At 45.1% G+C, this 22,280-nt stretch overlaps 1 protein-coding gene across 6 annotated transcripts in view; it reads left to right on the forward strand.

Annotated features, from left to right (window-relative positions):
- The first annotated feature begins 267 nt into the window (after window positions 1–267).
- The window catches only part of BLM (BLM RecQ like helicase), a 54,715-nt gene continuing 32,702 nt past the window's right edge, over window positions 268–22,280 (forward strand). Inside the window, exons 1-8 of one of the 6 annotated variants that reach the window (XM_077263167.1) lie at window positions 268–473; window positions 2,521–2,619; window positions 5,526–6,115; window positions 7,703–7,865; window positions 8,008–8,096; window positions 8,182–8,308; window positions 8,390–9,009; window positions 18,384–18,572. In XM_077263167.1, coding sequence (XP_077119282.1) covers window positions 2,522–2,619; window positions 5,526–6,115; window positions 7,703–7,865; window positions 8,008–8,096; window positions 8,182–8,308; window positions 8,390–9,009; window positions 18,384–18,572 — 1,876 coding nt within the window. In that variant the 5' untranslated portion in view covers window positions 268–473; window position 2,521. Of the gene's footprint in view, window positions 567–802; window positions 880–1,619; window positions 1,644–2,520; window positions 2,620–5,525; window positions 6,116–7,702; window positions 7,866–8,007; window positions 8,097–8,181; window positions 8,309–8,389; window positions 9,010–18,383; window positions 18,573–22,280 lie in introns of those variants that run through there. The other 5 variants (XM_077263172.1, XM_077263170.1, XM_077263168.1 and 2 more) reach the window with 5 other exon arrangements.

Raw genomic sequence — 22,280 nt, forward strand, 5'->3', positions numbered from 1 at the left:
TATACACGTGGCTGGTAGTATCTGAGCAGCTGTATACACGGGGCTGGTAGTATCTGAGCAGCTGTATACACGGGGCTGGTAGTATCTGAGCAGCTGTATACAGGTGGCTGGTAGTATCTGAGTAGCTGTATACACGTGGCTGGTAGTATCTGAGCAGCTGTATACACGGGGCTGGTAGTATCTGAGCAGCTGTATACACGGGGCTGGTAGCATCTGAGCAGCTGTAGCATGTTGCATTATGAAGCATGGTCCCACCACGGCCGGGGCGCACTACTGTCTGCGGCCGCCCGTCTGGTATCTCTCCCGCCAGTGACTGAACACGGCATTCTGCGGCTGCGCTAATCCTAGGCGACGTTCCCACAGACAGAGTTGCAGATTGATGACGTCAGAGCTTTTGAAATCGGCGCGAAAACACGGAGGAGAGAAAACAAGATGTCTGAATGTGTGCTGTGATAGAACCGGGGGAAACAGAGGTACCGGGATGGCGACCGCCACTACGTCGTGACTTCCCTCTGTGCCGCTTGTCTGAGCAGCACAATTGTATGTTTCTCACTGTGGCGAGACATGTGCGTGTATAGTATTTCCCCGTCACGTCCGATCCCGCTGTGAGCGCGCAGTGAGTGTAGCGTGTCATTGTTGTTCCGGCTGCGTGTAGTGCAGAGCACAGACGAGACTGATAGTGACTTGCGCCATAGAGAACATGCGCCCACGTGACTCCGCGCTACGCTGTGATTGGTTCCCTTGGTTAGCTGCAGCTGTGGATGGTTTGTGACTTTGTGTGAGGTAAATAGAGAACATGCGCCCACGTGACTCCGCGCTACGCTGTGATTGGTTCCCTTGGTTAGCTGCAGCTGTGGATGGTTTGTGACTTTGTGTGAGGTAAAGTCTGGCACTGAGTACAGGCCCGTCTTCAGTGTCAGTGCAGGCTCCTCAGTGTCAGACAGTCCAGAGTCGTCAGTGTCAGTGCAGAGTCCTCAGTGTCAGACAGTGCAGAGTCCTCAGTGTCAGTGCAGGCTCCTCAGTGTCAGACAGTGCAGAGTCGTCAGTGTCAGACAGTGCAGGCTCCTCAGTGTCAGAGCAGAGTCCTCAGTGTCAGTGCAGAGTCCTCAGTGTCAGTGCAGGCTCCTCAGTGTCAGACAGTGCAGAGTCGTCAGTGTCAGACAGTGCAGGCTCCTCAGTGTCAGACAGTGCAGAGTCCTCAGTGTCAGTGCAGGCTCCTCAGTGTCAGACAGTGCAGAGTCCTCAGTGTCAGAGCAGGCTCCTCAGTGTCAGGGTATGTGCACACGTCAGGATTTTGTCAGGCTTTTTCATCAGGTTTTGTAGCCAAAACCAGGAGTGGGTGATAAATGCAGAAGTGGTGCATATGTTTCTATTATACTTTTCCTCTAATTGTTCCACTCCTGGTTTTGGCTACAAATCCTGATGAAAAAGCCTGACAAAATCCTGACGTGTGCACATAGCCTCAGACAGTGCAGAGTCCTCAGTGTCAGAGCAGGCTCCTCAGTGTCAGACAGTGCAGAGTCTTCAGTGCAGGCTCCTCCGTGTAGGGTCGGTGTAGGAGAAGTGGCGGGTAATACACAGGGCTGGTGACAAACGGTCCTCCTGACAACCATTTTACGGTCTCTAATAAACCATTGAAAAATGTAATTCCATAATGTTTTCTTTCCCCTTCTTCTGATGTTGTTGGTTCTCTGTGAGGACGGGTTCTCCCCAGAGTTAGGAACTCTATTGTTCTATTACGTTACAGGAAAAGATAAATAAGATCTATGCAAGTAACGGTTCATTCAGATACCAAGCACAGTGACAGACTGACCCCATGGACTACAATGGGATCTGTCGGCTGTCTCTGTCCGTCCTTTTACCATATAATATAGCTCATCGTGCTGTAATTTTTTCTTCTTGTGTAAATTACAGAACTTGCAACCTAAATGAGACTGAAATGCAGATGTGGAAATAAGCCTAAATGTTGCAAAACACTTGTACAAAACGATGTGATGTCAGCACGCAGTACAGTAGTGTAAGGGTATGTGCACACGTAGATGGAACCTCTGCAGATTTTTCCACCTGTTTTGAGAAATCCTTTAGGTTAAAAGCGCTGCTTTTTACCTGCGGATTTTATGCGTTTTTTGTGCTGATTCCACCTACAGTTTTACATCTGCGGATTCCTATTATGGAGCAGGTGTAAACCGCTGCGGGATCCACACAAAGAATGAACATGCTGCGGAATAAACAGTGTAGCGTTTCCACGTGTTTTTTTCCGCAACATGTGCACTGCAGATTTTGTTTTCCATAGGTTTACATGGTACTGTAAACTCATGGAAAACTGCTGCAAGTCCGCAGCAAAATCCACAATGTGTGCATATACCCTAAAGCATGGTGCAACTGCAGAGAAGCTGCCGAAACCTCGGACAGGACAGTACGTGGATTGCAGACTTCTGAGTTGTAGTGACAGAGCGAGATACTAATGTAACATGATTGGAGTTGCTTGTTTTGTTCACTGTTGCGCTTGCTTTCTCACAGCATGGCGGCTTTACCACAGAACAACCTCCAGAAGCAGCTGGAATTATTCTCTTCCAAGCTTGCTGGGAATAAGCTTTCTCTGCAGAAAAATAAACCTGGGTGAGTAACCTTTAGTTATTTGCTGCAATATCGGAAATGTCTGTTGTATGCTTCCCAACAAAACCTGCTAATTAACAGATCATCTGACAGCTGTCTGCATGGGGGTCTCTATTCTGTCCCAAATCTCTGTATTGGCAAATCTAGAGGGGAGGAATTATATGCTGGTACATGAACCTGTCATTCTCTAGTCAGGGACCCGCAACCAGTCCATGATTGGACCGAGATCCATGGACATCTGTGTGACCCGTTACGGTTCCTGCAGACGAGCATATGACAAATCATCCGAGTTTTATCTAATTTTCATCCATGTAACATCTTTTTTTTTTTCGTCAGTGCGATAACCGCTTTCATACAGCAACATTAAAATGTACATGATCACATATAGTTTCCTAGGTTTATAATAAATATGTATCCGTAAAAGTCAGATTCCACTCTAATGGTCCATGTGAGATCCAATTTTTTTTTTCTCACATCCATAAACTTTAATGTTTGAGACTCAGATGAAGGCCGGGGTCACACTTGCGAGTGCAATGCGAGAAACTCTCGCATTAATACCCAGCACTCGGGACCGGAGTGTGCGGCTGCATGTATTTCTATGCAGCTGAACGCTACGGTCCCGAGTGTCGGGTATTTATGCGAGAGACTCGCATCAGACTTGCAAGTGTGACCCCGGCCGAAAGTAGTGCATGCTCAGATTTGTTTCTCGAGGACACTCGTACCGAGAGAAAAGGCATTCATCTGAACAGTCTTATTGAATAACATGGGTGAGTGTGCTGTCCGCGTGCTATCCAAATCAGACAGCACACATCCAATTTATATGCTCTACTGCATGAGCCGATAGGCTGATGACACACAGTGTCTGTGCTCAGTGCAGGTTTTTATGGTAACATCATAGTCATATGAGGCTTACAATGCAACTTTGACTATAACACACATCAAGCAGCTAAAGATTGCAGCAAGGCGATGATACATAGCAACATAATGATATGAAACTAGATGTGGTCCTTTTGTGGCCAGTAGGTCGGCTACTTCACCCCTGAGGAAGCCTGCAAAGTGTCAGCCTAAGGGCCCCTTTACACTTGCGAGAAACACGTCCGTGTCTCGCATGTGGAAACCAAGCTGTGGTGCCGGCACTTTGGAGCGGAGCTGTGCAGCTTCATGTGTTCCTATGCGGCCGCACGCTCTGCTCCACAGTGCCGGCGCCAGAGCTTGGTTTCCACATGCGAGACACGGACGTGTTTCTCGCAAATGGAAACAAGCCTATACACATGGGGTCTTTCTTACCTTCCATGCCCAGTTTCTACCAGAGTTCTCCTTTGTCGCCATGTATCTGAACTGTACGTAATATGACTTGTTTTGTATAACTTATTCTCCCTTTACTTACTCACCCACTCACGTGACTATGCTATTTCTTCCATTCACTTTATTCTTGTTAATATTTGTAGCGTGACTTTCATTATATCTATTCTTTATTGTGGCTGTTAATGTAGTTTTGCTTATTTGGATTGTTACATTACATCTAAATTGATTACTAGCGTTTTATGCTTGTTATATTCCATACATGTATTTACAATAGTCCATATATTTTGGAGTAATTTCTCTGGCTTTATGTGTGTAGATTTTGGCATAGCATGGGAGTTTACTTTATAGATTTCCCCTTGTTTTTTCATGTTTTCTCATGTTTTTAATTGTCTGGCATTTTTAAAAATATTTATCTCCATATACGCTTCAACTGTTTCTTGCTTGTAAGTTGACTTGACATGTAAGTTGCAAGAAACCTGAGGGATTTCTCGCAACCACTGTGCCATGATATCAGCACTTCGACAGCCTCAATGTGAACACATCTTCAATATGTTCGGACATAGCATTGGCATGCTAAGAATTTTAGGAGTGTGATGTTTAGCTACAACCATAAAGGGGTGTCCACTACTGGATAACCACATATTAATTGCTCCAGGTGCTGCATTAATTCAAAACATTTCTACACTTACTTCCCGGAATGGCGTCGTCCTCAATCTGAACCACCGGGGTGGTCTCCTGATATGAACAGTGTCATGTGACATCTGCAGCCTTCAAATTTATGTCCAAAGAAGTCAGATACAGACTTTTAGATACAGGTTTGTTTTATTTTATGCAGCATTCTGGGGCAGTTAATAAGGGGTTGTCATCTAGTGGACCAATCCCTTGATGTTTTAGGCTGGAATTTTTTGTTAAGTAAATTAGTTAAATTAAAATATACTTTAAAATATTAGAATATAATGCAAAACAAGTTTTGTAGGAAATTCTACACAAATTTCTGTGTATTCTGATTTATCTGGACTTAACGGGGTTGTCATGTCTCTGGTGCCGACGCCAGGAGTGGGTGGGTGCGTGACCACAAACATACAGACCAGAAGTGCGCCACATCGCTCACCACAAGTGAATCGAGCGAGGCCAGACACGTCTAGTCGGAATGTGGCCAGAGGTATGTAAATTGCATACTTGCGGTCACATGACCACTCCTGGCGCCGGCAGTAGAGAATCCTGACAGCACTCGCTGTATGTGACTGCAGACTTGAGCACCAAGCCAGAACAACCCCTGCAAAGACAACCATTTTTATTTCAGTTAATGTTGTAGTTAGCTTATAGCAGCAGGTCCCGGCACTGTGGTCAAACAGCTGATTATTTCTTTAATGTTACGAAGTGGCAAGTATTCCAAGACTACTGAAGAAACGGTCACTCTGTCATTTATTGCCCCTCAGAATGTTTAGTGGGCATAACAAGTAGATGTGTTTTGACCTGAGTGTGCCTTTAACCTCTTTCAAATCTCATAGCCACTATGTGTCCGTCAGATTTCTCATCTAACTTGTATGGTTCTCCTGTTTACACGTGATGGTTACCTTTTTTTCTCCTCTTTTTTTTTATAGTGTTTTTACCTTTAAAAAGAAGAGCTCTCCTGATGGATCCACATCTACTAGTGTCATTCAAACAAAGCAGCAAGTGCCTCTGAAGGACAAAAATGTGTACGTTTCAGTTGGCGACCCATCAAAAAACCACTTGTCAGTTTCGTCCTCCAAGGAAAGTGATAAAACCAATCGATTTTTCACTCCTAGTTGCCTGAAACTAACTGAGACGTCTCCAAAACCGACTTCTTTTAAAGTTGTCCAGCTTAGTACAGGTCAACAGAACGACCATGTTCCTCCAGAAAATTCTTCCTCAAAGACTATAAAAGACTGCAATACCTCTCTCAGCTCTGTTCTCAGCCTGGAGGATTGGGATGATATAAATGATTTTGACACTTCTGTATCACCAGTATTTCATACAAGGAAATTTGGAAAGACACCACAGAAATGCAGCAAAATTAAGTTAGAGACTTCTTCCAAACCACTGTTTACTGAAGTCGACCCCTGTAATAGTAAAGATAATATAAGGACCTCTGCTTCTGATCAGCTTGTGGATGCCAAGAAGCCTGATGTTGTGTCTGCAGCAGTCTCTACAGAAGCAATGGTGTGCCCAGGTCAGTTCTCTAGAATGGAAAGTAAAGCATTAAGTCTCTGTTCACATTGGAGGTTTCATTAGGACTCATGGCTGAGGCAGAATAGTGATTCTGTGTGTCAATTTGATGCAATCTAGGGTGGAACTTAGTGGACCCCTGAGTGAGATCCATCGGGCACTAGCACTATCCTTAATACCACAGACTTGGCAGAGGTTTGTGGTTTTCATTCTAAGTGGAGGCTATAGTGTGAACATGGGCCAAGCTTACCTTTTCTTTACTGACCTGATCTGGCCTGTGTTTCAATAATTTTCCCCGTTTGTATTTCTTTTTTACAGAATATAAATGGCAAAATATCTGCAATAATGTGAATGTTATCTCTGCATGGAAAATATTTGCTGCTCTTAATACAGTTCATGTGCATATATTCATTCATAGAGTAGAAGGGGACAGCACTTTTTGGTGACAGGATGTCTAGTTTAGGGACATAATTATTTTTACGTAGAGCTCTATGATTGACAAATTAAAGGGTTCTACGGCAATGTGATAAAAATGGTTGCTGTCACATATTTCATGCTGAAACCTGCCCTAGTCACGTGTGGGGATGGATTACAATCTCGAAACATACCACTCGAGATATGCGTCTAGTGTCAGAGGAGCAGCAGCAGCAGCAAAATATCTGATCTCTTCACTCAGCTGTGGAGCAGGGCTGTGAAAGGAGAAAACTTCTCGACTGACAAATAGAACGTGTTTATTTTTTTACAGCCTCAGTTCTGCTGCTTGCTTGCTCAGTCTCCATGCTGTGTTGTAAAGCTGTCAGACTGACCAGGCAGAGTGGGTTTACAAATATGCATGGAGCAGGATGAAGCTGGAAAGAAATAACAGCCAAGGAGATGTTTGTGTTTTTTTTTTCTTGCTGTCACTGCTCTTTTTCATAGCTGACTGAGGAAATTAGGTATGCTGCTTCTCTGACCGATGAGACACATGTCTCGAGTAGCATTGTTTTTCTGGCTACAAGCTTGAAATATGTGATGGCAGCCATTTTTATCACATTTTCTGAGAACTTCTTTAATAAACCCCTTGCATTTGCCAATGTATCTCTCACAGCCTGGAAGATGCATCTGCTGGGCAAGTCCTCCTACTCTCCCCTGTCCTGCTCTGTATGATGGACAGATCTTTTTCTGTCTGCACCTAAATAAATATTAGGGAATGCTAATATTGCAGTTCTCTAAATTCCCTGTTGAGCTGACCCTCCAGACTCAATGCTTCTGGGCACTGGTAATCTTGGACAGCTCCAAATTCCGTTGTGCCTAGTGCCAGCAAACGGCAATTGAGGCACTGCAGAAATTGTTTTAGTCCGGAAAACCAATTTAACCACTTTCTGTAATAATAAATTCCGTAACTAATAAAATAAATGTATGACCTAGGGGTGAAAGGGGGGATTCTCTTGGTAGGAGCATAACATGTAACTTCAGCTATCATCATCAGTATCATTGTAGCTCAGTAGAATGGTTTTAGCTTCTGTATTGATTTAGATTAGAACTAAACTTTATTAATTTAGATGCGTTGCCATTGAACTGTTAACAGTATCATAATTTTGCTGCTTCTTAGATGACAGCGCAAAAGTCACTGTGGATGCAATTTGTGATGATGACATTGATGCAGAGGCTTTGGACGAGGTGATACTTCCTGAGGATGAGTATGATGAGGATTTTATTCCTCCATCTCCAACTGATAGCAGTCTATCCTCCCCGCCGGCGCTCAGGGGTATCAGGTAGGTAGTACCTAGTAATGTGTGGATGCAGTAGTTCCTGAAATCAAAATATGCATAAGCTTTGTAAATTCATTGTTGCCCAAATATTGCTGCCTTTTTGTAATGTCATGATCCATTTTCTATACCCATGGTTTTACTAAAGTTTTCTGGGGAAGTCATCAGTCAGCTCTGGGACTGCGGAGGAGAATACGACAGAACATGTCCAAAAGGACTATGTGTCCGCAACACAGGGTAGGTTGTATCCTATGCTGGTGCCAGAACACAATGTATTGGTAAAGACTTAAGAACTTTTTCCTTGGGTGATTCCTTACATTAGGACAAGAGGTGTCACCTGAACTCTACACTGTGATGCTTGATATCTGTAAGCTTGTTGACCGGATTCCCACATCTGAGCTGCTGTTCCTGTCTTGTAGAAAGGAGCTGCAGAAGCAGATGGACATTTGGTAAGTACGTCAGATGTTCTATATATGTTCACTTTTTTTTTCTTTAATTTCTGTTATTTACTTTGACCTTTAATTGGACAGGAAAAGGCTCTCGTCGAATGATTCTGTGCTGAAATCCTCACTGGTCGAGGCTCATTGCTTATCCAGTGGTTCAAAGCGATCAGATTCTAAAATGGACTCGGCGCCAGGCTTTTTGGGCACTCCAGTGTCAGATGCATCAGTACAACGCCCGTTGGGGAATGTTTTTAGATTTACCTCGCTTGCTCCTGACAAGCCAAAGCCAAAAGAAGTTACTACGGATTGTGGAAATATGAGGGACTCTCGGATAGAAAACAAATTGTTTTCCTTTAAGGGTTATGACTGTACTAGTAAAGATTCCTCCAGTCTCCAGGACTCTGTTTTTTCCAGTCGTTTCAATACTCCATACAGTGAAAAGCCCATCATTTCTAGTACATGTGCCAAAGCGCCTGCACCGCAGCCGAATACCTCAGACATGGATGACATGTACTTTGATATTGACAATTTTGACATTGAAGATTTCGATGATGACGTGCAGTGCTTGGACAGCCCAGCTGCACCACCTACTAACAAACCGTTACCCTCACCATACCCCACAATACGGGAAGCGCCAGCCGTACAGAAGAGCAACCGAGTTTCATTACCATCTTCTGGATTCACCTCTAAACCAACTGGGACAGCAGGTAAATAATTATAGAAAACTTTAAAGGAGATCTCATTGTGAAAACCCTTTATGGAAGTGTAGCTATTCATTGAAGGGTCGGCTCATGAAATCTCTGAAATGGTTCTGGTATTGTCAGGAAGCTTGTGTTAAGCAAAATCTAACAAGTAATTTTACCATTTTATTGAGCACCGTACACCATATCAAAGTATCATATCAATAAATACACAATATAAGTTCCCAGTGTGCGACCTCTACCCCCACGCACCATCTATATCACAGTGTCGTTATGGTATATATTCTATAGGGATCCATTTGTCGTAGCAAGTACATTTGTCTGTCCTATTTTTTTTTTTTCATTGTACTATATCCTGAAACTGATGTAAATATTATTAAAGGGGGTTTCTCCTACGCCTCATTGGGGGACACAGACCGTGGGTGTTATGCTGCTTGCCACTAGGAGGACACTAAGTGATACAAAGAAAGTTAGCTCCTCCCCTGCAGTATACACCCTCCTGCTGGCCCTCAGCTAACCAGTTCTTGCTTAGTGTCTGTAGGAGGCACTTGGGTCTGTTTTCAGACCCCAACTTTCTTATTTTAATTTTAATTTTTTATTTTTCTGTAAATTTTTATTTTTTATTCAACGGAGTGAAGGGGGCGACGGATCCTTTTTTATGGGACCCGCTCTCCCCCGAACCAGCAACAGGCGAGCACGGCGAGTATACCTCCCCGTCCCTCTCCTGCGACGTTGGAGCACGCCAATTTTGGGGCGACGGTTCCCTCCTTGGTTCCGATCTCCCTTCCCCCCCTGCAAAACGGCGAGCACATAGAGCCTGGCTCTAATGTTCCTCTCCGGGGCCCGACAGACAAGGCCCACATTATATGGCGTTTGCACACTTCCATCGGGAAGAAGAATTCTCTCCATTCACCAAGGTGCATGGATTGAGAGCGTACACTCACTGTGTCAAGGGGACCTGCGCATCTGGAGGCTGTGAGTACATACTCCCCCCCCCCCCCCCCCCCCTCCTCCTCCCTTTCCTCCACGCTCCGGAGCTCTTCAGGAGGATGTTCTGGCGGCATGAGGTACGGTCCGGGTCCCTGGGGAGAGGCGCCGCCAGCAGGGGTCAGCGGCGGTTAGCGGCGCTCCATCGCGGCCGACACCGCGCATCGCCGGGCAGGCCCTCAAAATTTAGTCCCCGGCTTTCCAGCCGGACTAGGCCGCAGTGATTAGATCCGCCAACGGCCGTAACTCCGCCCCCTATATCGGCGCTTCTCGTCTGGGACGAGAGGCGCCCTGCAGATCTCGGGGGCCATGCTTCCTCACGCTGCCTGCCTGGAAGATGCGGTCCTGGGGGTGCCACTGGCCGGTACGCCAGCGGCAATCATTCGGCGCGCGGCCCGCCGACGCGCTCCACCGGCAGGCTCCATAAATTTAGTCCCCGGCTTTTGCAGCCGGACTAGGCCGCAGTGAAATACCTTTCAGGAGCGGAGGTGCTTTCATGGTCCCGATGGGCTGAACTTCGTGGATGTACAGAAGCCCCTCTCCATGGTCCGGGCAGCCTCCACCACTGTGAAAGCGGACAAGGAGGCGGACGGTTCCTCTCCACCTCCCTAACAAAGGGATGATGGATTGAGGTTTATCTCTCTACCCCTGCACCGTCCACGCTGCAATACCCGACATCCGCGGCGGCTCCATGCCGGGACGCGCACCGTTGGTAAGTGGATCCTGCCAGCAATGGGCTTCTGCAGCGGGATATTGACAGGCAGTCTCAGACTTCCCTGTGGCCACCTCCCTGAGGTAACGCTCCAGCCGGCTAACAAATTTAGCTCCCGGCTTCGGCCGATGTGTAGTCCGCACCTCCAGAAGCGCACTGTGTCGCCTCAAGGCGGCTTAGCCTTTTTTCCCGGCGCTTAGCGCCTGACGCGGAAGCGCTCAATTTTCTCGAGCAACGGGTGACCACCCCTAACTCTTACGCTGACGCCGGCTGCAGAAATTTACGCCCCGGCTGGGGCCTATCATGGAAGTTTCGAGGCTCCGACCACATCGTGCCTGTAGCTCCGCCCCCTAAATTGGCGCTTCTCGCTCGCTGCGAGATTTTACCTAAACCCGCATGACCAGTATTCCCGGTCTTAAAGTCACACGACCAGTATTCTCTGGTCTTAAAGGCACGTGACCAGTATTCCCTGGTCTTAAAGGCACGTGACCAGTATTTCCTGGTCTTAAAGGCTCGTGACCAGTATTCCCTGGTCTTAAGGGTACGTGACCAGTATCCCCTGGTCTTAAGGGTACGTGACCAGTATCCCCTGGTCTTAAAGGCACGTGACCAGTATTCCCTGGTCTTAAAGGCACGTGACCAGTATTCCCTGGTCTTAAAGGCGCGTGACCAGTATTCCCTGGTCTTAAAGGCACGTGACCAGTATTCCCTGGTCTTAAAGGCGCGTGACCAGTATTCCCTGGTCTTAAGGGCGCGTGACCAGAATTCCCGGGTTTTACAGGCACACATCCAGTTTTCCCTGGTCTTAAAGGCACGCGACCAGTATTCCCTGGTCTTAATGGCGCACTACCAGTATTCCCTGGTCTTAAAGGCGCACTACCAGTATTCCCTGGTCTTAAAGGCGCACGACCAGCATTCTCTGGTCTTAAAGCCACACGACCAGTAATCCCTGGTCTTAAAGGCACACGACCAGTATTCCCTGGTCTTAAAGGCACACGACCAGTATTCCCTGGTCTTAAAGGCACACGACCAGTTTTCCCTGGTCTTAAAGGCACACGACCAGTTTTCCCTGGTCTTAAAGGCACACGACCAGTTTTCCCTGGTCTTAAAGGCACACGACCAGTTTTCCCTGGTCTTAAAGGCACACGACCAGTTTTCCCTGGTCTTGAGGGCACCATGACCAATCCGAAACTGGTCATAGATGAGGAGCCCTCTGCCGCCGATCCCAGTTTATCCCAGTGTAACTAGTTCCCTCAGCCTATACTCCCTCGTAGAGCTTTTGCCATCCAGTCCGGATATGCGATTCACTGGACAGAAGCCTCTACGCGGGACGCTATGCCTGGTCTGATTTTTAAGGGCGACAGGCACTTTAAAGGGCGCCGGTCTCCCCACACCATCAACAGACGGGCACTCGAAGGCCCAGGCCTAACGCCAGACAGCCTGTCCTGTCCACCCGGAGACCTGTACTCTGTGGATGTACAGAGGCATCCGCTTTTTCGGGCGTCTGAGCACCCCTCTCTGCATCACCACTATTTAACAGAAGATGCAAGTAGGCGAATTTCCCTCTCCACTTCCTTGTTAAGAGGATGGTGGATCGAGGCTCCTAATTTTTAACTCTGCAATGACCTGATGGAAGCAGCGGCGCATTCTGCCACTCGGCAGATTAACCGGGTACAATCTCCTATGGGTTACCTACCAGTATCCCTGCCCGATATGTCCTCAATTAAAAATGCCACGATCTGTCAAATAGCATCCAGCCCTTTAACCTCCCTATCCGCCGCATGGATGCTAGAGCAACGGTCTCCTGCTTAGAGCCCTTAACTACTTTGATTCACACCAGTATCCCTTTCCTGAAGACAGTTCAGCTGGTCAATCATATTCTTGAGCGGGGGACTAACGAACAATCGTACGTTTCCGCAGCCCCGAACAACAGTGAAAGGGTTGTCCAGGACAGTCTAGATCTAAGGGATCTTGGTTACTAAAAGGTGGAACGATAAGTAGGACCGATTCCGGACCTCAAACTTCTAACAATCTTTTCACAAGGTTCTTCTTCTTCTTCGAATGGAGTCTCATCCGCTCAGCCATTACTTCAACAAAAAAGGTGCAGTTTCGGGCATCCATCGACATTCGGGATGCCTAACCTCTTCAAAAATTCCTTTGCTTTTCCATTCGTGAATAGCATTTAAGTCACGACATTGTTCTTCGGCCTTGCTACCGCATCCAGGGTGTTCGCAAGGGTCATGGTGGCTGTCATCTTGCACCTAGAGGCGTGGTCGTCCTATCCTGTTTGACCGACTGTTTACCCACCCTTGCAGGACTACGCTAAGTCGTCTATATCTCTTGCGATACCCTCTCACCTGGGCTGGTGGCTAGACTTAGACAACTTCTCATTTCCAGCCCAGCAGATATCCTTTTTGAGGATGATCCAATATTCTTCCAGAAGGGTGGTAAATCTCCCTCCGGACAAGGTCATGGTTTTTCAACAAGGAGCTCGCGCTCTTGCTCACTCATCCCCTCATTTCATTCGATTTGCTGGGAGGGTTCAAAAAAAAAAAAAAAACGGAGACGACAATGGAAACAGTTTCCTTTGCTCCGTTAGTTTTCAGCAAGTCAAGCAGCCTTTCAGACGATAGTCTCGGAGTTCCTTCTTCATCCGGAGTTTTTTCTCCCGGTTCCATGGTTACTAGTAACTTCCAATGCCAGTCCTCTTCTCCCGATCATTGCTCTGGAGATCTCAAGGGTAGTCCTATAGTAGGTCCACTCCTTATGGCGGGTCAACCCATCCGAATTCAATTGGACAACGCCACGGCTGTGTCATACGTCAATCATTTAGCGAGTACCCACGTTCAAGCACCATGGCCAAAGTACCTCACATGGGCCGAGATCTATCACTCGGTGATATTGGCAGTTCATATCCCAGAAGTAGAACTCTGGGCTGCGAACATATTTAGTCGTCAGGGTTTCATCTCAAGTAAGTGGGAACTTCACCGGAAGTATTCCATCAGACCCGCCTTCACTGGAGCTCTACAGTTGTAGCTCGGATAGCGTCCTGACTATCGCCGGCGTACTGGAGTTGGTTGTTCGGCCTCGAGATCCAGGAGCCTTCGCACTGCATGCTCCGGTTATTCCGTGGTACCAGTTTCCACTTCCGAAAGCCTTTCAGAAGCAGAAAGGGCCCCAGTGATCCTCGTAAATCCGTACTGACCACGTCAGTTCGCTTGCGGAGCTGGTAGCTTTCTGTATTTCTGCAACAAAACTGCAAGTAGGGACCACCTCGCAGGATGTTTTTCACATGTAATTCTTCCCTATTGCATACCGTTAGATCATTGCGATCTATTCTATTAGGGAAGGTTGTCCTTTTCTCTCGGCTATATCCTCATCCTGACGAGTCTTCGGTGCTAACGGGTCTTTTCAGACTTTTTTCTCTTATTTCCTTCAAGGCAAGGTTGTCCTCAAGCCTTCCCTGTCCCTAGTTACCAAGGTGGTATTGTATTACTACTGTCATGAGGGCATAGTTTCTCCCTCATCTCTTTTGGCACCACTCCACAAAATGGAATGAGGTCCCCATATTCCGGACAGAGCAAGTGCTCTGACTAGGCATGTCTTGAGGACGGCGTCCTTCCGAAGGTTGGACACTGTATCTTGGGTTTCCTACCGGTAAGAGGAAGGTTTCCTGACTTTTACAGGAAGGGTTTGGCCGTCTCCATCGGCCATTTAGCCTGGTGTATTCTTTCAACATCCAGTAGTCCTTCCGTGTTAGATGACAGCCTATCTCCCCGTCTATCGTGGGTTCCAGGCACCAGGCGTCAACAAGACACGCCTGCATGTTTGCGGATTTGTCCAGTCCGCATGCATTCTTGAAGCATTATAATTCCCAGACTTCCACAGATGTGACTCTGGGCAGGCGGACTCTGCAGGCCGCGGTGGCGCACTTGTAAGTAGCGGTTACACAGAGCCTGATCTGATGTTGTCCCCACCCAGGGACTGCTTTGGTACGTCCCACGGTCTGTGTCCCCCAATGAGGCGTAGGAGAAAAGGAGATTTTTGTTTACTTACCGTAAAATCTTTTTCTCCGAGCCAATCATTGGGGGACACAGCTCCCACCCTAGTATTGGCTTATGCTTGTTTTTACAATCCGATATGCTATACTCTCATATATAATATGACATGCTGTAAGCTAATATGTTGTTACTGATCTCCTACTGCTTTTTGCACCGAACTGGTTAGCTGAGGGCCAGCAGGAGGGTGTATACTGCAGGGGAGGAGCTAACTTTCTTTGTATCACTTAGTGTCCTCCTAGTGGCAAGCAGCATAACACCCACGGTCTGTGTCCCCCAATGATTGGCTCGGAGAAAAAGATTTTACGGTAAGTAAACAAAAATCTCCTTTTCTGGTTTGAAAAAAAACACCACCTGTCCTCCGGCTGCAATTTTTTTTTTTTTAAACAAACTAATCTATACTCACCCTCACCGGGTCCAGAGCTGAGTTTACGCTGCTTCTGTTATTGACTGCAGCATTGGGATCACCTGGACAGCCAAGCAGTGAGCTCAGCAGCTTGTGTCGTCAATTTGGGCAGAGCTACTAAGCTCGCTTATTGGCTTCAGTGTTGTCGAGGTGATCTCAATGCTGCAGACAATAAGAGACTCCGGCAGCAGCTGAGACTCTGTGCAGGACCTGAGGAAGGTGAGGAAAGTTCGTTTTTTAAACAAACTGCACCAGGAAGTTTTCAAAATCCTGAAAGTCCCTTTAAAGGATATTGACACCTTTCGGAGTAATTTTTTAATATATAGAATTTTTTCTTAAATGCATATACAGTAGTTTGGGCTAAATTAAGATCTTTGTAGTCACTGTAAAATCTTTCTCGTAGTCTTCATAGGGGGAAAGAAAAACCATCGGATATCACATATCTGTCCCTGGGGTGGGCATAAGCTAAATATTATACTGTTACCACAGAATTTTCCACTCTTGTCTTGCTCAAGCCATCGCCTGAGCAACTGTGGCCTGCAGTGTCGTCCTCCCAAGACTTGCATCTGCAGAAGCAAAGGTGTGGACCCAATAAAGCTTAGACAAGGTATTCCCTTATGAGCACGTAGCTGCCTTACATAGTTGCAGAACTGATGCCTGATGAGGAACGGCCCAGTAAACTTACAGCCCACACAGGGGGGGGGAGCGCTGGCCTTGCCTCACAAGCCTCCATAACGGCTGATCTAATCCAGCAAGCAATCGTCACTCTCGAGGGGGTCTGACCTCTGCGAGAGCTTACCGGGATGACCACAATACACCTGAACAGAGCTGTGAGGGACAGATGGAGAAGCACAGCTCTGACCACGTCAGATTATGTGAGAACCTCTCTAGGAAATGAGAGGCAAAGTATCTAAAGGAAGGAGAGCCATCGCCTCATTAAAATGAAAGGAGGGAGCCAAACGTCAGACTACTCTATCCCAGATAAGGAGAGAGACAGGAGAGAGCATCGCTTGATGGGAGGGATCACTAAAGAGAATAAAAATCATTAAAAAGCTGAAAAGAAGAGATCGTTCTGACTCGCACCAAGTGAGAGGACCGAAGGGCAAAAGGACCCAATAGAGGTCTCTTGGATCCCGGGGGGTTATATGGTGGTCTCAAGATCACCCTGTCTGAACTGGCAGTCCTGACCCATGACCTACAAGTTAAATTCTACTGAACCAGGATAATCAAGGAACCTGATTCCTGGGAGTCTACCCTAGCTCAATAGAGGCCTGCAAAAATTAAAATGGAAGATATTGCCAGATGAGCACTGCCCATAGGTTCTCGCCAATGAAAAAGGTGCCAAGAGTGGTCTGAGACTCAGAGCCATGTTACCTCGAACTGACACTACAGAAAACTGAGGAGGCCTGATGCTAGCAGGCGATGTATAGTCGCTGGGGAGGAGACAGTTTTCATTTAGGATGTAATTATAAGGTCATCCTCCAGGTGGCAGCAGGCTAACCCATGGTTTTTTTGTGTCCCCCAATGAAACGACCAAGAAAAATATTTTTTTAATTGCGTCTCGTGAAACATTTTGCACCGTTTGCCTTCTGTTGTCTCATTGTGTTCTTTATTGCCAGCTGCAGAATCAATTGAAGCTAAATAGATTTTGCTCACGATGTTGTGATCGGGAACAAAAATTAGAAGTGACGAAAAAGGATATTTTTAGTTATAAAAACATAATGTTTATTTGATGATAAAATAAATCACATAAAAGTTCAGCAGTTGGTGCTGGAATATAGAGGTATAGGTAGTGGAAAAGTTTATAATTAGCAGCAAGGTATACAATGTTACTTTTCTATATATATCTATTAAAAATCATGTAACACAATTTATAAGGTAGATTATAAATAATAATTAATCCAGATAATTTCTAAAGTGCCGATGTTGATGAAGAAAATTATAGAATGAAATGAACAATTCTTTAAAGTGCTGATACTGGTCAAGTACTCATTAATTTCAGGAATAACTTGATTAAAATATGTCAAGAGGTGTTAAAAAGAAAGCTACAAGGTGCAGTTTAAGTGATTGACCACTAGATGGCACTGCTATACTCTAAAATGCATTGTGCATAAACCCCAGAAAAAGTGTTTTCTTGGAAACAACCAAAATTATGATGTAATGCAGGATCTCCTGCAACTGTCTATAGTAATCAATGTAGTTTGAAAAAGACTGTGTAAAGCCATGATTAAACAATGGAAATGAGCACAGAATATCTCGGATCTGCTGCACTATGAAGCTGTTGTGCTGTTGTAAGACTATAACCTCCTGGCCAGGAGGCCTCTAGTGAGGAGATCCTGCATTAGATCACAATTTTGGTTGTTTCCAAGAAAATACTTTTTCTGGGGTATATGCACAATGCATTTTAGAATAATGATATAGCAGTGCCATCTAGTGGTCAATCACTTAAATTGCACCTTGTGTCTTTTTGACACCACTTGACTTATTTTAATCAGGTTATTCCTGAAATTAATGAGTACTTGACCAGTATCAGCACTTTAAAGAATTTTTCGTTTGATTGCATAATTTTCTTCATATGCATCGGCACTTTAGAAATTATCTGGATTAATTATTATAATTGTGTTACGTGATTTTTAATAGATAGAGAAAAGTAACATTGTATACCTTGCTGCTATTTATAAACCTTTCCACTACCTATACCTCTATATTCCAGCACCTATTCCTGAAATTTTGTGTTTTTGTTTTTTTTGTTTTTTTTTTATAAATAAAAATACCCTTTTTGGTCACTTCTAAATTTTTGTTCCCGATCTCGACATTGGGAGCAAAACCTGTTTAGCATAGATTTCTCCAAGAAGTGCAGCCCACTATTTATGGGCATATTATATATTTATGGACAATTTATGATATTTGAAGAATCAATTAAAGGTAGCCATGCAGCATTAATCACAGACAGACTCAGAGTTTGACAGCAGCACTTCACAGATTAACAGTAGCGAGCAGATTGTTAGAGGCAGGTCCGGAATAATACAGACATCACCTGCCCAGTATTGCTTCATACATCCGCTTCTGAGTGCGCTGAACGTGTACGTCTGATGTTGTGAAGGGGTTAATCTTAGTGTGTGCCAGCTTTTTCAGATATTTTGTTACATTCTAGATCTGTTATACCTTTCAATATTTACTTTGCTTATACATTATTTTTTCATCTGTAATCTCGTAGATTCTTTTATAAAGCCACCAATAGAGAACCCGGCTCATGAGCGATTTCGGGGTTACAACTTTTCCCACTCAAAAGAAATGATGAAGATTTTCCATAAGAAATTTGGATTGCACCGCTTCCGTATGAACCAGCTGGAAGCCATCAATGCTTCCTTGTGTGGCGAGGATTGCTTCATTTTGATGCCAACAGGTAAGTCGTCTTCTAAAGAGGGACTGATTAGTGATGAGTGAATTTGTTCAGAAAACGATCGCCAAACATAAATTCGGCATGAATATGGCACATTTGGATTCGTGATCGGAAACGCAAGCAAAACTTTAAAAATCTGGAAAAATCGGTAACATACTGTAAAAAGTGCGGAAAAATATTTGCGTTGCCACAAAAGTATTTTCAGCACTTTAGCAACGATAATGGTGGTGTATCATGAGTGTTTGGCACGTGTTTGATGAGGGGAGGAGGTTTGCAGAGCTCAGAGGCGCGGCGTTCTTGTAAAAAGTAATTGTTTTTTCCTAACTTTGTGTGCACATTGCAGCTAGCCAATCAGGGCCCAGGAAACATCCACAATGTCATGACACAATGGCTTGTGTCATTGGCTGCTGAAATCACATGTCCCTCTCCATATAAAGAGCGGACATCTTGATTTAGCGCCACTTTGACACTGTAACAGCGCAGAGAGGCTGCTCCCGATGCTGGCACTGTTACCAGTAAGATTTTAGCTAGTTAGCTAGGCGGTTATATATCAGTCAGCTAGTGTAGCTAGCTAGTGTCCAGTGTGACTGTGAAATTTACCTTCCAGCATTTTTTTTTTTTTGTCACTACTGAGGTCCACAGAGAAAGCTGGCAGGGCACCTGTCCTACAAGTGTGTTGTGCACTGCTTCTGTTGTGTGCAATGCTTCTATTGTGCTCCATTCACAGCCTGAAACAGTCTGCTATATTCCACCTTGTCATTTAGTGCTGTGGTGATATGAACCTGTCTGCAGACCTAACGTGCATTAAAAAACAATTATAATTTTTTCTTTCGTAAAATGTGATACAGCCCGCTGTATCACACGTTGTAATTTTATGGTGGTGATATGAATCTGTCTGCAGATCTCACGCACATTAAAATGTTGATAAACGTGATACAGCTCGCTATAGCCAACCTTTTCATTTAGTGGCGTTGATACAGCAGCCGAGGTCTGAGTTTGAAATTGTTTTGAATCTATCTTCTGGATTATGTGCATCTTTGGCATCCAATTTCTCACGGCCATCTTGTATGCCTAGCTTGAGATGCGCATCTGTTACACCTATCTTCTGATGAGTATCAAGCGCTCTCTGGTAATTGGTGTTGGGTAATAATAATCTTTATATAGCGCCAACATATTCCGCAGTGCTTTACAGTTAAACAGTTTCAAACACAACAGTCATAACTAACTGCGTTAACAATAATTATAATGATTAAAGCAAGATAAAACAACCCTGCTCCTGAGAGCTTACAATATACAATGAGGTGGGGGAGATACAAAGTACAGGTGTGTATTTACAATGATGGTCCAGCCATCTTCAGGGGGTGGTGGATAGGTGGAGATAGTTAATGGGCTGCACACACACTTACACATAAACTGACTTTGATTAGGGAACATGGTAGGCCGCTCTGAACAAATATGTTTTGAGGAAGCGCGTAAAACTGTGGAAGTTGTAGCTGGTCCTAATATCTAGGGGTAGAGCATTCCAGAGGATTGGCGCAACGCGGAAGAAGTCTTGGAGTGGGAGGTACGGATTAGTGCCCAGCTTAGTCGAAAGTCGTTTACAGAGTGCAGAGATCGGCTAGGCCAATAGACAGAGATGAGGGAGGAGATGTAAGGGGGTGCCGAAATGTGGAGAGCTTTGTGGGTGAGAACAAGTGCTTTGAATTGGATCCTATAATGAATGGGCAGCCAGTGTAATGACTGGCAAAGAGTGGACGCGTCCGAGTAGCGATTAGCCAGGAGGATGACCCTGGCTGCTGCATTAAGGATGGACTGGAGAGGGGAAAGTCGAGAAAGGGGGAGGCCAATTGATAGAGCGTTACAGTAGTCCAGGCAGGAGTGGATCAGGGCAACAGTGAGGGTTTTTGTAAATGAGTAATCGTTGTAGGCTGGATCTTGGATTTCGTACCTCCCATGGCCACCATGCTATTGATCCTGTTGTCCGATCCCATTCCCACCATCATGGCCCTTTTCTTGATCAGTTCATGTAACGACACGTCGTCCATATTTCTGTTACAAACCTGCACCTTACCAGCAGCAAATGTAGGAAAGGGGAGCGTTTCAATGCCACGGACAATCTTCTAGATTATACAGGACTGATCCACACTGAAGATATTTTTTTTTATGTTAATAGCGTGATTCGGAAGGAGAGACCTTAGTGTGAAATTGTTTTGAGCATCTAGTCTATGTTATACAGGCCTCATCGACAGGCCCCCAAAAATAATTGTTACTAACGTAATACAGTAGGGGAAATCTAGCATGCAAATTGTTTGGAACAAAAAAAAAATAAATAAATAAATAAATCTGTTACTAATGCCATACAGTAGGGGACATCTTACTTTAAAAATTTTTGGAGCAGCGCTTCTATGTCCTCATCCACACTGCAACAACTTTTTTTTTTCTGTGAGTAACGTGATTAATCACTCCATAATTCACCTTCTAATTTTGTGCCACTGAAATTCAGCTGTGTGCAGAGTTGAGAGGTTGTGCAGAGTAAGAAATCTAATTTTTAGTTGCTAATAGTGTGCTCCTAAAACACTTTCGGAGCAACATGACTGGGAAAAAGCGAGGTCGTGGTGGAAGGGGGATTAGGCTTGGTGTTCGAGGTGTATGTGGGGTAGGTGTTAATGTTTCTGAAAGCACTAGTGAACCACTAACGTGACAAAGACAACTTCTGTAACTGGATGTTGTAGTTTTTAGTGTGCTCTATTGTTCTCGGGTAATTGCAGTCTCTGATATCTTTAGTTGGTCTTATGTACCTGGTGTTGCTGCTGCTTGTGGAAATGTGAACAGTCCTGCTTGGGTGTCCATCTTGTGGGTTGGTGTAGTGGAAGACCTGTCGGTCCCTATTAGACTATTTCTACTGTGGTGAAATTGATGTCGCTTTATTGGTGTGTGCAAATATATTTTTGTAAATGTGTAGATTCCGCTTCATGTGTGTTGCCTGTAGCAGTAGGCCTCCGATACCGGCAGTCCTCCGCTGTCTTTGAGTCAACTACCCGTGTTACTATCCTTACATTTTTCTGACAATAGTAATCTACGAAACTGATATGTGTGCCACCTGAGTGTGGCTGAGCATCACTTTCAATTTTTGGGGGGCTTTATCACTTATATTGAGCCAATAATTCAACATTAATTTTACAGACATTTACTGACATTACTGGTACTGTCACCATTGGGACTCACAATCTAAATTTACTATCTGTATGTCTGTGTAGCATGGGTAGAAAAATATAATTACTGGGAGTAAACACGGGTAGAACATACAAACTCTGCAAGGCTGCTAATGTTTTTACATTGACAACTGTACGTTTCTGTGGTTGGAAGGCTATCACTGCTATGCAGACTGTGTGCCTCACTGCTATGTTGGGGAAAACCACTGTCAAAATTGTCTTCCAGCATGTTTTGACACTGCATCATGGGCACATCCATTTCCAGGGGGAAAAGCAACTGGCAAAATTTACTTTTGTATTGTGGCTATAAAACACTGGCAACCCAGTAGTCAGCATTATTTGGAATCATAACTATACGGGTAACAATCATGTTGCAGATAGTGCTGCAAGAAGGCGCTCATGGGTCGGTCTCTTTGATGAGGTCCACCTCCACAGTGTGTTGGTGGCGGGTTAAAACTCAAGCTTTCTTCCTCCATCCCCTCCTGACAACCACGGACAA

This window comes from Ranitomeya variabilis, chromosome 5 (genome assembly GCF_051348905.1).
Source record: "Ranitomeya variabilis isolate aRanVar5 chromosome 5, aRanVar5.hap1, whole genome shotgun sequence".
NCBI lineage: Eukaryota > Metazoa > Chordata > Amphibia > Anura > Dendrobatidae > Ranitomeya > Ranitomeya variabilis.